This window comes from Clupea harengus, chromosome 4 (genome assembly GCF_900700415.2).
Source record: "Clupea harengus chromosome 4, Ch_v2.0.2, whole genome shotgun sequence".
NCBI classification, from domain to species: Eukaryota; Metazoa; Chordata; class Actinopteri; order Clupeiformes; family Clupeidae; genus Clupea; species Clupea harengus.
In genome coordinates, this window is record NC_045155.1 from 15720975 (window position 1) to 15734706 (window position 13732).

At 44.7% G+C, this 13732-nt stretch overlaps 1 protein-coding gene across 1 annotated transcript in view; it reads left to right on the forward strand.

Annotated features, from left to right (window-relative positions):
• The window catches only part of LOC105898953 (cadherin-4-like), a 276557-nt gene that overhangs the window by 102684 nt on the left and 160141 nt on the right, over nt 1–13732 (forward strand). Inside the window, exon 3 of the mRNA XM_012826062.3 lies at nt 11935–11958. Coding sequence (XP_012681516.3) covers nt 11935–11958 — 24 coding nt within the window. The remainder of the gene's footprint in view (nt 1–11934; nt 11959–13732) is intronic.

Sequence of the window (13732 nt, forward strand, 5' to 3'; positions counted from 1 at the left end):
AGAACACTCACACCAAAAGAAGGACTCTCACGGGAGTTATGTTCCATCTGTAATCTCTCCTTAAAACAAAGATTAAGAATATTAAAGCCAGCAGTAGAGATGCTCTTTTTTCTTAGACAAACACACACCCACCAACCCGCACACACACACACACACAGTGTTAAAATCTACAGAGCTCATCAGCCTTCTCTATAGAGAACAAAATTATTTAAGAATAATATAACAATAATTTAACAACGATCATTCAGAGATGTGACCATCTGTACAAACATATGCCACATCTGTACAAATAACATATAGTACTTCAAAAGTTTATATGTATGATAACTTGGAAGTGTGCCCACTTTTAAAGATCACCGATATCTTGATCAACAATTTGTGTTGAGCTGCTTCACTGTTATATCTGCTCATCAATAGTCTGTCTTCAAAAGCTTAGCGAGAAAACAGAGGAAAGTTTGGCATATGACATAAATATGGATCTGTTTCATGCAGTGCTTTCCTACACATGCTGCTTTTCTGGGGGGGGGGGAAAGACAAAGCCAGCATTTTCTTTTGTCATGCGGTGAGCTTCCTCAAAGTATTGACAGGTGATAGGGGTATCACATGCATCATCGAGACCATGGCTCCCTATGAGAAGAGGAAATGGATGACAGGTATTGTTTTTCTCCCCTTGTTTGTGTGGGAACGCTGCCATGTTTAATAAGACTGCTGCAAAGAGCAGACATCGAGAAAAATTACACAAAAGAAATGCTGATCCCTACACCACTGCACAAGATGGGTGTTCTGCCGCATCCTGCCCAGTCAGTTTTAATACACAGCAAACAGCATCTGGCTCTGTCAAGACTGGTTTATCACAGTTTTCATATCACTGTTTTTTTTAATACTTCTCCAATGTGGTTCATGGTGCTGTGGGTTGCATTGTGTGAAACATGAGAATCTGTTATTAATTTAAATCCTGGATAAGGTTTATTTTGCCTGTGCTACGTATTCTAAGGCCATAACTACTGTGTCTACTGAGGTCCTATTTATAATGTCCATGCCTTGGTTGTAAGCCCTTGTGTAAATATTACTTACACAAATATTGAGGTTTCTGAGCTTTTTTCCATGTAGCAGAAATGGGACAGATGATTAAATCTCATCTAAGGGATAGTATTTTTGGGTGCCATTTGCAGTGATTGAAGCATGGGGGGGGTACAATTGTTTCTTGTTAAATATGTATTGGATATTTTTCAAAATGGGGCAGGGTCAAGGGTACTCTGGCCAAGCACATAATGCCTTGCATAAAGCGAACAGGATGGTCCAAAAGTGTCAGTGAATTCATTTTGAATGCAGTAATCAGCCGAAATGCCGCTCGGTCTCGGGAGCTCATCAACATTGATTCAAAGGAAGAGCCGTGTGATGGAAAGGCTTACAAATAATGCACTATGTCTTTGTGATGTCATAATCACAGAGCACTTTATTACCATGGAGAGAGAAAAAAACACACAGCAGATGTAAGCAGCACTCAAGAAGATGAAAATCATGTGTGATGATGAGTACCTTAAAGTCGCGATATTCCTCAATTTCATATCGAGGAACACAATATGATAATGTTTAGCTCTGTGTGAGGTGTGTGTAAGCATGCAGTGTGGCACGCGCACGCACACACACACACACACACACACACACACACACACAGACACATGCTTGTCTCGCTGTCTTGATTATGGTCTCGAGTAAACAAATACCGTGATTGGTCCAAATAGCAGCATTTTGAAAACAAATATACATGTAGAAAATTGATGCTCCTTTTCCCAATGGAGGGCCAGATCATCTCAGCTGTAAAAGGTATATATTTTTTCTTTTTCTTTTTCAAGAAAAAAATAAATAATAATTGCATTCAGTATGAGCGGAGATACAAAACCAAGGTCTTAAGCTGTGGAGGAAGACTTACACCTGGAACCGATTGTAAGCCAGATGTCCCCATCGATCCGACATGTTTTAGAATCAAACGCATGGCCCAGAGAACTAGCTGTATAACCACAAGTCCTCTGATTTCTGCTCGGACCGTGAAAGCTCAAGCATACGTTAAGATGCTATTGAGTGGCCACAGGAGATGGCCTTGGACCTCTATTTACTGAGCTTCAGACTTCAATATGGGTCTAAGTCTATGGACTGGGGTTCTCAAGCCAAGGGCAACTTTCACTGCTCTTTCACAACTTTCACTGCCTGAATTTTTTAAAGACTGAAGCATATTTCTGTGTCGGGTTACTGTTAGTTCACATCCATTGTCCATACAATACCCAAGGCACAGTACCTACCCTTTCCCTAACCTCTCTCTCTCTCTCTCTCTCTCTCTCTCTCTCTCTCTCTCTCTCTGTCTCTCTCTCTCTCTCTGTGTCTGTGTTTGTCTCTGTAGGCCTCCCTCGGTCTAGATACCTGTTCATCTTTCTCACGTTATCACAATTTGCATGGAAATAGGCAGGGTAAAATAAAGCAATATTGATGGAGGTCATTCATTCATCTGTTTCTGTCTCATCTGAGAGTGTGATAAATGTGTGATGTGTCAGCTCAGGGTTGCATCTTCTCCATCTATTTACGGCGAAATGTAATTTGAGCTTGTGGAATTGGATTTTTATACATGTATGTTATTACATTTAGAAGAGACGCCTTTGTTAGTTGTGTTAGTATTGATCCTGGCCAGTGACATGTGCTATTGACAGGCTGGCCAGAGTGTGAGAATGGCTGGAGACGCTTTGAGTCTCAGCGAGGCTGCGGTGTAATTAGTCTGGGGTAGCATTTTATTGCTTCGTGCTGCGCACAGGCTGAATCACAGGATGCTCATGTAAATGGTGCAATTAGCTGTGTGTGTGTGTGTGTGTGTGTGTGTGTGTGTGTGTGTGTGTGTGTGTGTGTGTGTGTGTGTGTGTGTGTGTGTGTGTGTGTGTGTGTGTGTGTTGGTGTGTGTGTGTGTGTGTGTGTGTTGGTGTGTGTGTGTGTGTGTGCGCACGAGAGAGAAAGAGAGAGTGTGTGTGTGTGTGTGTGTGTGTGTTAATGCACGGAACACTGCCTTCCCTCTAGTCTTGTGTGTGTAATATTAGTGGAGTGTGTCTCCCATTTTAGTTTTTTTTTTTCTCTTTCTTTTGCTGTTGTGCTTCCGTAGGGGCCATCACCACACTTGACAACTGTTGCCTAGCGAATAATGTGCATTTTGCCAAGCGCCGATGCTTCTCTCTATATTCTGTCTCCATTTTGCCACACAAGTGCAATAATTAATCCAGCTGAACCCGTTGTGCTCGCACAATAAATGTTTTCCATTTTCATTAATAGACAACTCATTAGTGCATAATGAGAGTGAGAGAGAGAGCTACACTTCCCAAGTGTAGCACAGGCACTGTCTGTAATGCAGATCTAATTAAAACAATGCCTCCCTTCTCTCCCGTTTTACCCCTTTCCTGCTCGGGAAGACTGGGGGTGCATTCTGTCAGGGCATGCCAGTTATGAATAATTGATAGTTTCATGGGCAAGTGTTTAGAGCAAATAGAGGAAGAAAAATAAACACTTAAAAAAAAAATAGGGCACTTGAGTGAAGCAATGTCACCAAAGATTCATGTGTCAGCTTGTATTGTTTTGGATGCCCAGAAATATAAACAGATATGTCTCTATAGTCACTGTAGAATGACAGTTATATTAGTTATTAGTCCTGGGGATTAAACATGCAGCTGCTTCTTTTGGTGCAGGATTTGAACACCTCCGTCAATACCATGAAATTAAGGGCTTTGCATGTATGCTATGTGAATACATGTATTTGTATTCAGCATAGAATGCAGTGAGACTCATGTTTTCTGAACCGCAGCCTGCTCCTCCGGTAGAGGCCTCCGTCCACAGCATGTCATTGGGTGGCCCTGAAACATGCCTGACCCCTCCACGTCTCCTCTTTAATTTGATGTTCTGGCGGAGCGTTTCTCCCAGAGAAGGGTCTCGATGCCACTGAACTTTCGTTGGGGCCATGTAATTGAGTGCTTGCTCGACGGGGGAGAAAATGGCGCCACGTCTTGTTTTTTTGCACCAGCCGTCATCTGGTGGGAAGCAGCGGCGGCGGTGACCTTTCCCACTGGAGGACGGTCTTAACAAGCTGGACCCACAGACACACACACACCCGTACACACACACACACACACACACACACACACACACACACACACACACACACACAAGACCCGCAGAGCCGGAATGGGCTTCTAAATAACAACTGCATTATCTGACGTCAACTGAAGTGTGGACACTGTGGGCTAATCAAATCTGTGTCTGATGTCTTCCTGCTGTCTCACCAAAGAGGTCATTATGTTCCTGTTGTCGGGGAGAAATGAAAGAGGGAAAAAAAAGAGAGAAAAGAAGCAGGATTCAGTCAAGCTGTGCCAGTCTATTGCGCTTAGTCATAGCTGCTTCCCTCCATGTACCAGAAAGTATGGCGGAGAGCATCTGTGTCTGTTTTCATGGCAGAAGAACACTGTACAGTGTGTGGCCCAACTTTCCCCCGAGCAAGCAGGGCTCTGTACAAGACCACCCTACCTACTGCCTGACATGCTTCAACACTTCATTCTTATTTTGTGTCAGAACAGGCGCAAGGCCTTCTATAAATAAAGCATTTGGGAGGGCCGGGTAGTGAGCAGAGCAGATTACGGCAGACACGAAGACCTCGTTGACAGTTTCAACACAGAAACTTCTAGACATAAAATATTTCTAAGGTTCTGAAAAATTCAGGAATCCCTGAGATGTATTGCATGTACAGGGACTGTGCTGGATGTGTTTAGGCAGATTCCAGGCAAATCCAAAAATATTCTCATTGGACTGTACACTTCTTGTTTTTAGTACATATTCCAGGGGACTATTTATATTTTAAGCACTCGTTCTGCATGCACAAAGAGGCCCTGGTCAGCAGAGGACAGGCCTGTTGCAAGATTATTGGGATTGATTTTTTCGTTACCAGTGCATTGATTTTAGAATGCGAGATGAGGGTTAAACATGTGGCTCACATGCGGCAGTTGTTAATGAATTCATTAGTTCACAAATCATTTGTAGGTCATGATCTCTGATCTGTTATTTAAGCCACCAGAGTATTTTCATTCACACCACACAAATTGTGTCCAATGTTAAAACCGCATGTCCTCTGTGAGATATATCTTTAGAGACACGGTTTGACCATTAAAGTCTTCATTACTTGTTTTAATGAACTTTGGCTGAAGAGACTGCTAGGCCAGTATAGCCTCGATATTTGCCCTTAATGGGTGTCTCTGGACCTGTGTGTGTATATATGTGTGTGTGTGTGTGTGTGTGTGTATATATATATGTGTGTGTGTGTGTGTGTGTGTGTGTGTGTGTTCTGCTCAGGGCCCTCTGGGGCGTCATGGCGACTGCCTAATGATGGACTTGATCCTGTGTTAATGTGACAGGACGGCTTGCGAGCTCACTGGTTTAGCTGAATCTCCCCTTGGGGCCTCCAGCCTCACTGACCGGCAATCATACCATCACTCGGGGCTATTGGCCTCATTACCACAGGGGTTAGAGGTCGGAGGCCCCTGGGGGTCGCACGTTCCTCGCACCCCTGAGCTTATTGGCTTGACTGATGATAAGGTTATTTTCGGAGAGGTCAGTCACCCCATGCCAAAGCGGATCTCTTGGTAAGGGGCTCAACCCTGAGCCTAATTGTGTGCAGGAGTCGATACACTGATATTGCAGAAAGACATCTCATTTTCTTAATGCCTGATATTATCCAATGCGTAGACTGTATACGCACTGGAATGTGAGCATGGACTCATTCATTAGTCTGGGTCACGTGGCCCCAGTGCTGATGTTTATTTAATTTGTCCTGATCAAGTGCCAATGAGGTTTGTGGACTCTTCAGTTCATGACTGGTATAAAATCGAACACAATTTGTTTGGTTTAATTAAAGCTATTCCCCAGACGACCCGTTATAAGGCCACAACTTAACAAGGTCAATGGGGGGCGGCAGACAGCTTTCCGATCCAGTTGGATGACTAACTCTGAACTGGGCATAATAAAGGTGTCTGTGTGCGTGCGTGCGTGCGTGCGTGCGTGCGTGCGTGCGTGCGTGCGTGCGTGTTGCAGCACTGGAGAGAGTCGGCATTCCATTGACTGAACAAGGCCAACTTTGTAGCCCAGACGGTGGCAATATCTGTGTCAAAATGTCAGCATCTGACAATATCTGTGTCAGTGTCTGTCAATAACTCTCTCTCTCTGTCTCTTTGTGTGTGTGTGTGTCAGTGTACTCTGAAACCGAAACATTTATCACACCCACAAACCTCAGCAGTTAGCTGATTTCCAGCGGTCCCATATCTGTGCTTTGCGAATCACCTCAGTTGACCCCGTAGGGGACCGGGGGGCGATGACATGACTCGTTCCACTCCAGGGACCAGTTGCTCATCGCAGCTCACTGGGCCCAAGTGAAGGCACTCCGGGTGGCCAGCTGCAGAGCAGGAGCCTCAGCTGCTTCACCAGCCCCCCCTGCTCAGTCCCTCTGGCACTGGGGCTTTCATCTCTCCACACCACCCTCGCTTCCACGCTCGCTCGCTCGCTCACGCTCCCCAGCCCCTCCTTTAGTCTTGGTGAGCCACCTGCCCAAACTGATGCCCATGGCTCCCCTAGGCCAGTTGGACACACAAGCACGCACCAACACGTGGATACACTCGCAGCGATACACACAGACACACATAAACACACACGCATTCACACATGCCTTTCCTCTTGACAATTTAGTCCCCCAGCTGTGCTAAGTGCAGTCCAGCTGTAGACGCTTTACAGTGTGTGTGTGTGTGTGTGTGGGTGGGTGGATACCACACACACTTTGGCCTCAGCTGCTGCTGCATCAACAGGCCTCTGGGAGGGAGTAAGGGACTCGTCAGCCCCAGCAGGGATCATTCTGCAAGCCTCACCCTACTGCTGTAACCCTTCAGTAAACCTGCACTCCATCAAAATGGTCGCCTACTAACTGCATTGAGTCTAAAGGCAACAAAGAGTTCCACAGTCTCTCTCTTTCCCTCTCACACTCTCTTTTTCCTTCTCTCTCTCTCTCTTTGTTCTTTCTTTCTTTCTTTCTGTCTCTGATACATTTTACTTAGGGGAAGAAATTGGAAAATAAATGGGCAACGTTCCCACACGTTTTGGGGGTTTGAAGCGTTCCGTGACGCCATTTGCATGTTATTTTCCGCCTGGCATCCCCACAGCCATCCTCTGAGACTTCACGGGGGTCTTTGAATTTGGACGTTCGGTTGAACCCGAAGCTCATTAGCTCTCTCGTCCTCTGGGGAGGGAGGAGCCTGTGGCGAAGACGGGCCTCGATCTCGAGGCTTGTTCTGTGGGTGCGAGGCTTTCGGCAGGGGGTGGGTGGGAGAGACATCTGTCTTTACGGAGGTCAGGCTAATAGTATGTATGCAGATGAACTGCTACAACAAACCCAACCTCAGAAAAAGGCGGCCGACGGAGCCACGAGGAATATAGGTCAGGGGAGAACATGTAATTAGGCGCAAATGCCAACTGACAATAGGAATCTTGTATGTTTATTTAATAATAGTTGTTTTCTTTCTTTTGCCGCTTTTCTTTCCAATTTTGCCCAGTGCCATTGAAAGAGCCGCGGCCCTGGCCAACATGCTCATTAAAAAGATTCTGGAGCACTAGGGGGAAACAAACGAAAGAGTGAGTGAAGTGTGAGCTGTAGGAGGCTGGGCAGATCAGACTGGAGAGCTGGGGTGATGGGTCAGTGTGTACATCAGTAATAGGCCATCAGGCTGGAGTGGATGCTGTGTGTGTGTTTGCCTGTGTGTGTGTGTGTGTGTGTGTGTGTGTGTGTGTGTGTGTGTGTGTGTGTGTGTGTGTGTGTGTGTGTGTGTGTGTGTGTGTGTGTGTGTGTGTGTACCCATTTGCATTTCCATGTGTTTGTTTTTCCGTGTTTGTGTTTCCTATTTGTCTGTTTATGTGTGTTTGTACAGCATGAAATGCAGTGTGATTGTGCTCCTGCATTTATGTTGTGTGAGTGTGTGCCTGCGTGCATGTGTCAGTGTATGTGTGCCTTCATGTGGATTCAACATACATTATCTGTGTGTGTGTGTGTGTGTGTGTGTGTGTGTGTGTGTGTGTGTGTGTGTGTGTGTCTTTGTGTGTGTGTGTACATGCCTGTGTCTAGTAAATACATGATACATTTGTATCTCTGGATGGGCATACTGCATTGCATGTCACACACACACATTGACAGTAATTGGGATGGATTTGGAGACACATCCACAAAGACGGGTTGTGCGTGGACACACATAAACATCTCTTTAAACACACACACACACACATGCATACAACCCCCCCCCCCCCAACACACACACACACACACACACACACACACACACACACACACACACCTATATCATACACCACTTGTGAACAGACACTCTCTCATACTGTTAAGCATGCCCTGTTATTGACAGGTGCCATTTCTTTTGAACCCTTGAACCTGACCAGTGAAGGTTGCACGAGTGGGTAGCATGCAGTGGACTGTTAGTATTACACAGAGTATGCAAAGTATGCATCTGCATCTCATGTTTAAGCCGGAGCCTCTAGCCTCTAAAAAAAAAAAAGCTTTGTGGCACATTCTCACAGCAGAATCCCATCTCCTCTTGGCTCTAGACTGCCACTGTGCTGTTATTTATGTCTTTTTGAGAGATTCAGAAAGGAAAAGGAAACAAAACAAAAAAGAAATAAAAGTGTAGATTCTTCCTCAGGAACATCCATCACTGTCTGTATTTAGCAGTGTTTAGAGAATGCATAATTACCCCATTCTTTCCTTGGCCTTTTCCTATTCATCACACTTTGCCATCATGTGCCTTTAATGATGAGAAAAACACACATCTGCATGTTTCTGAAAATAGATCAATTCATTCACTCACCGGGGAAACAGTAAATATGTGCTTTTTTCTCTCGAATAGCAGCCAAGGCATGGTGTACTACCTCGTGGGTTTAATTTAGATGTACAGTGTGTATGAAAATCTCTGAATAAAATGGCCTGCTTTATAGTGTGTATGTTAATGGCAGTTCATCAAATAGTGAGCATATTCCGATTTGATTCTAAGCAGAACTTCTGTGATGGTCTTCCTTAAAATTCAGTGTTTTTTTATATAGCCACCATTGAAAAGATACACTTACCGAAAAAAAGGACAGCTTACATTTGGTTAAAATCTTCCGACGTTACGGACTGAATCCTTAAAAGTAATGAGAAATGTGGAAGCCGGTATAAAGCAATTTTCTGCCAGGAATGAATACAAAATTGTGATTTTAATAATAAACAAAAAGATAACGATTATCATTTAAGCCGTTATCTTCCCGTCCTTGTCGGTGGGTGCATGTATATTTGTGTGTGTTTTTTTTAGCCCGGTTGCCAAATGGAGAGCATACATTAAATATGAAGAATAAGACTATTAGGTAGAGATCCAGAGATTTGCCCATGTTGTGGAAGTAGTGGCTGGAGACTTATTTATATTTAAATGAATTTTTGCTACTTGGATAAACCGACTTTCTCTCCCACTCTCCAACTTGTTCTTACCTCTGTTTACCACTTTACCTCTATCTCTCCCCCTCTTTCCCTCTATCACACATTTAACTTCCCTTTAACATCTATCTCTATCTCACCCGCTCTCTCTCACACACACAGATGCTCATTTACACTTTCACTCTCCATATGTTTCTGCCTTTGGTAATTTAATAGATTTAATCTTAATAACTATAATTAAATGTGGGGAATTAAAACACAACATTAAATACAACAACAGCGTTCCTCACACCAGAGAAACACTTCTTACTCTGCTTTCATGAATTAAAAAGCAAAATCTTTCATCCCTCTGTTCTCGCTGTTGTGTTTTTCTCTCTGTGATGGACCCCTCTCTCTCTCTATCTCTGTCTTTTCTGTATGTTGTAAAGTTAAACTGGAATGTCCCTCTGGAATGTCGCTCCCTCCTCTCCCCTCTCCCCTCTCCTCCTCTCTCCTCCTCGTGTTGGAGAGCGTGTTGATGTCGAGAGCTGGCCCCTGCCGCTGTGCACTTGCCAGAACTCATCTGGCTCCCGGAGTCGTTCCTCTCTGGCTGCGTCGCTCCGATTACGGCGGAGGATTCACATCTCTCGCATCCCTCGCAGATGCCTGCTGCATTATTCAATGCGTGCAAAGTTGCTGTCAATGGGGGCGGGGGTCGGGGTGGGGGGCTCAGGCAGACTTGACTTTACAAGGCCTCTTGCTTTTCAGTTACTATATTTTTAGAGTTGATTAGTGCTTGTTAGTGTGTGTGTGTGTGTGTGTGTGTGTGTGTGTGTGTGTGTGTGTGTGTTTGTGTGTGTGTTTGGTTCCTATGTGGATTCTGTTAGACTTAAAGCATTGTCAGAAAAGGTCAAGCCAGGGCCCATTCTGTGAGTTCTAAGAGTCAATGTGAGCTGCAGTAAATGCGAAGGCTAACATAGGCACATTCCCTCTAAGTCTGTGCAGAAAAGAAACAAGTAAAAAAAGACCCCTCAGACCCATTTTAATTGTGTCTGCTTCGACAGACAGTCTAACATTTTTTGACAGTGCAACAGTAACAGCCGGCCGTGTGTAATGACAAGCAGACCAATGCTGGCGTGAATCCGCTGGAAGTAAAAAAAAAAATGAAAGAAAGAAAGAAAAGAAAAAAAAAGCCGACATGCAGAAGTGCTAAAACCTCATCCCAATCACACGCAGGGCTGCTTTGATAAATACCAACTGGGTGGACACAATGGAGGCAATCTTTATTCTGGCAATTAGGCAAAGCAGTGGATTATCTCCCCTTCCATCCCCCACCACACCACACCACACCACACCCCACCCTGCCTGCGCAAATCCGAACGGATTCAATTATTCAGCTCCTCTGTCTGGACACGGCCAGTTCCACTCTCGGGCTCGGGACCAGGGCAGGAGCGTTCAAGGATGTTTGGGGAGGCAGGCATAGTGAGGTCCGAGGGAGAAGGAGGGTGGGGGTGGCTGGAATGGGTGATTTTATTCGATATCTCCCCCCACAGGACAAGTTTATTAAATAACAATGAAACCAGTGGGAGTGTACAAACAGTGTCCTTGTAAATATTTTATCTGTGCAACGATCTGAATTTACTGTTTCTCTCCCTCTCTCTCTCTCTTTCTCCCACCTGCCCACTCACTCTCTCGCTCTCTCTCATCCTCACTCCTCCCTCCGGTATTACTCCACCTCGCACCCCCTCCCCTCCCCTCACGCCTGGAAGTGTGTTTACCAGGAGACAGGTACTTGCTCTCCAGCTGAGTTCCCCCCTAAAGGCCGCCGCTGTCTCTGCAGCCGCCTGTGTGCAGACAACTCTGCTCGTGTCCCGAGGAGTCCGGGAGAGAGCGACAGAGATGGAGAGAGAGTGGAGGTGGGGTGGGTGGGTGCGCTGACCTCTCTTCCTCCCTGCCTTTTCTCCTGTCCTCCCCATGGACCTCGCTGTCTGCCTGGACGCCTCACGCTCACTTGAGCCATCCAACCCTCCCACCCCTCCTACGCACAAGTGTCTGTGGCACACTGTGGCACACTCCTTTCTGAGGAGCCTGTGTATTACTGGATGCACTCTGAGGGCAGAGTTGGTAGCTAGCGTTAGCTGTACAGAGGGTTGCAGCTTGTGGGTGGGGGGCTGGAAATCTTGGCTGTTCTGAGGGGTCCCTGAAGTGGCAATTGATAACAGAGGAGTAGGGTGCTCTTTTCCTGCCTATCTCTTTCTCTCCTCCTCTCTCGTTCTTTCTCTTGTCTTTTGTCTCGTTTTACCCCTTGACTAGTCCTAGTGTTCTCTCTGCAGTCTTGTTTTGTTTTGGTGGTGTGAAAGTCTGGCTGTGTGCTTGAGAGTCCAAAATAAGCTTTTTATCTCTCTCTCTCTGTCTGTTTTCTACAGATACCATGGTGTCATCAGGAGGAGGTAGGTCCAAAAAGATTTTTGATGTGTGAGACTGGCTGTTACGTTTGTGTGTGTGTGCGTGTAAGAGCGTATGAATGGGTAAAAGGACTGTGTATGAGAGAAAGTGTCTGTATTTTAAAGTTGGCTCTTGTTACTGAGTAAAACCAATGCGAGTGATTGACATGTAAAAATGAACATTGTCATTGTACAAGTGGAACTAAATTACACCACCAGCAGAACAGAGTGAATAGCATTTATACGCCAAAGCACTGAACACGGGACTCCATTGACAGAGTATGTTATTTTTCCATTCTTCCTAATTTGTTCCATTGTGAAAGAATATAATATAATATAAAGAATAAACTCATATTCACCTCTGAATGACATTTGCATCACAAAAGTGAAATATATAACACAAGAAAATAATGCTCTGTGTGTGTGTGTATGTGTGTGTGTGTGTGCGCCTGCGTGCGTGCGTGCGTGCGTGCGTGTGGGTGTGTGTGCGTGCACTTAATATAGCGGGAGAGTCACCTGGCAGTGTGCTGAGGTTGATTGGGAGGAACGGTCTGACACAAATCAGACTCATTACCAGGCTTCTCTCTGAGTGCCTGCAGTTGATCCCCAGCTCCTCATCTGCAGTCCATTCCAAGCCTGTACTTTCTTTAAATGGTGATGATCGCGCCTGTAGGAACACGTAGGCTTGCTTGTCTGGCTTCCCCCCTGTTATTATGAGTAGAAAAGGGCACAATAGACAATCAGAAAGCATCTGCTTTTCACTCTATTGTTTCCGCTTTCTATAAAAGTTTGCAAGCAGACGAGGAGGTGTTGTCGTGTACTGTCTGACATCTGAAGGTTCATTTTGTGCAAACAGAAGGATGTTAAAAATTACACAAACACACACACACACACACACACACATACTCACACACATGCACAAACTAGAACCATCACATACACCCTACTAGGGGTGGGAATCTCTTGGCACCTCACGATTCGATTCCGATTCAGAGGTCAACGATTCGATTCTAAACCGATTATCGATTCTAACCCGATTATCGATACTAAACCGATTATCGATTATCAATTCTAAACCGATAAAATGATTATCGTTGCATCTCGATTTTTAAAACATTTGAGTTTGCTACTCAGAGTCTCAAATCGCTTCCTACTTTGTGTTTGATAATTAAAGAAAATCAACAGATGAATTACCTTCTCTATTTTTTTATTAGAGAAAAAGCTTTTCCTTGTCACAATTATGACATTCTATGAACAATGCAATAATCGATGCAGCTTGCATTTCAACACAAAACGGATGTGTAAAAAAAAAATAATAATAATAATAATAATTTTTCTTTTTTTTTTTAATTAAAAAATCGATTATTAACTTTTTCTGAATCGAGACAGAATCGTTCTAGAGAGAATCGATTTTTCCCCCCTCCCCCACTGGATGACCAGATGCAAACTGACAAGTTCGTGTTGAACAATGTGGGACATTAAGAGGTAACCTAAAACTTTTACGCCATTAAAGAAACATACTACAGCTTTTGCTATGTGAAGGATATGATGTGTCATGATGTCGCCTGGTAGCTTTTACCATATCTGCAAAGGTTGTGTAAAAGTTTTTTTAGTGATCTAGCAGAGGAGTTCACCGGCCCCACGTCTGCACCGTTTGATTGACGGCCATCACATCCTCTTGATGACCGCCTTCAGTGCCCTCTTCTCAGCCATTGGATGAAAGCCAGGCTTTTAGAAAAGCCTTGTTGCATCTGTATGAGCCAGGTTACTGCTTTTGATG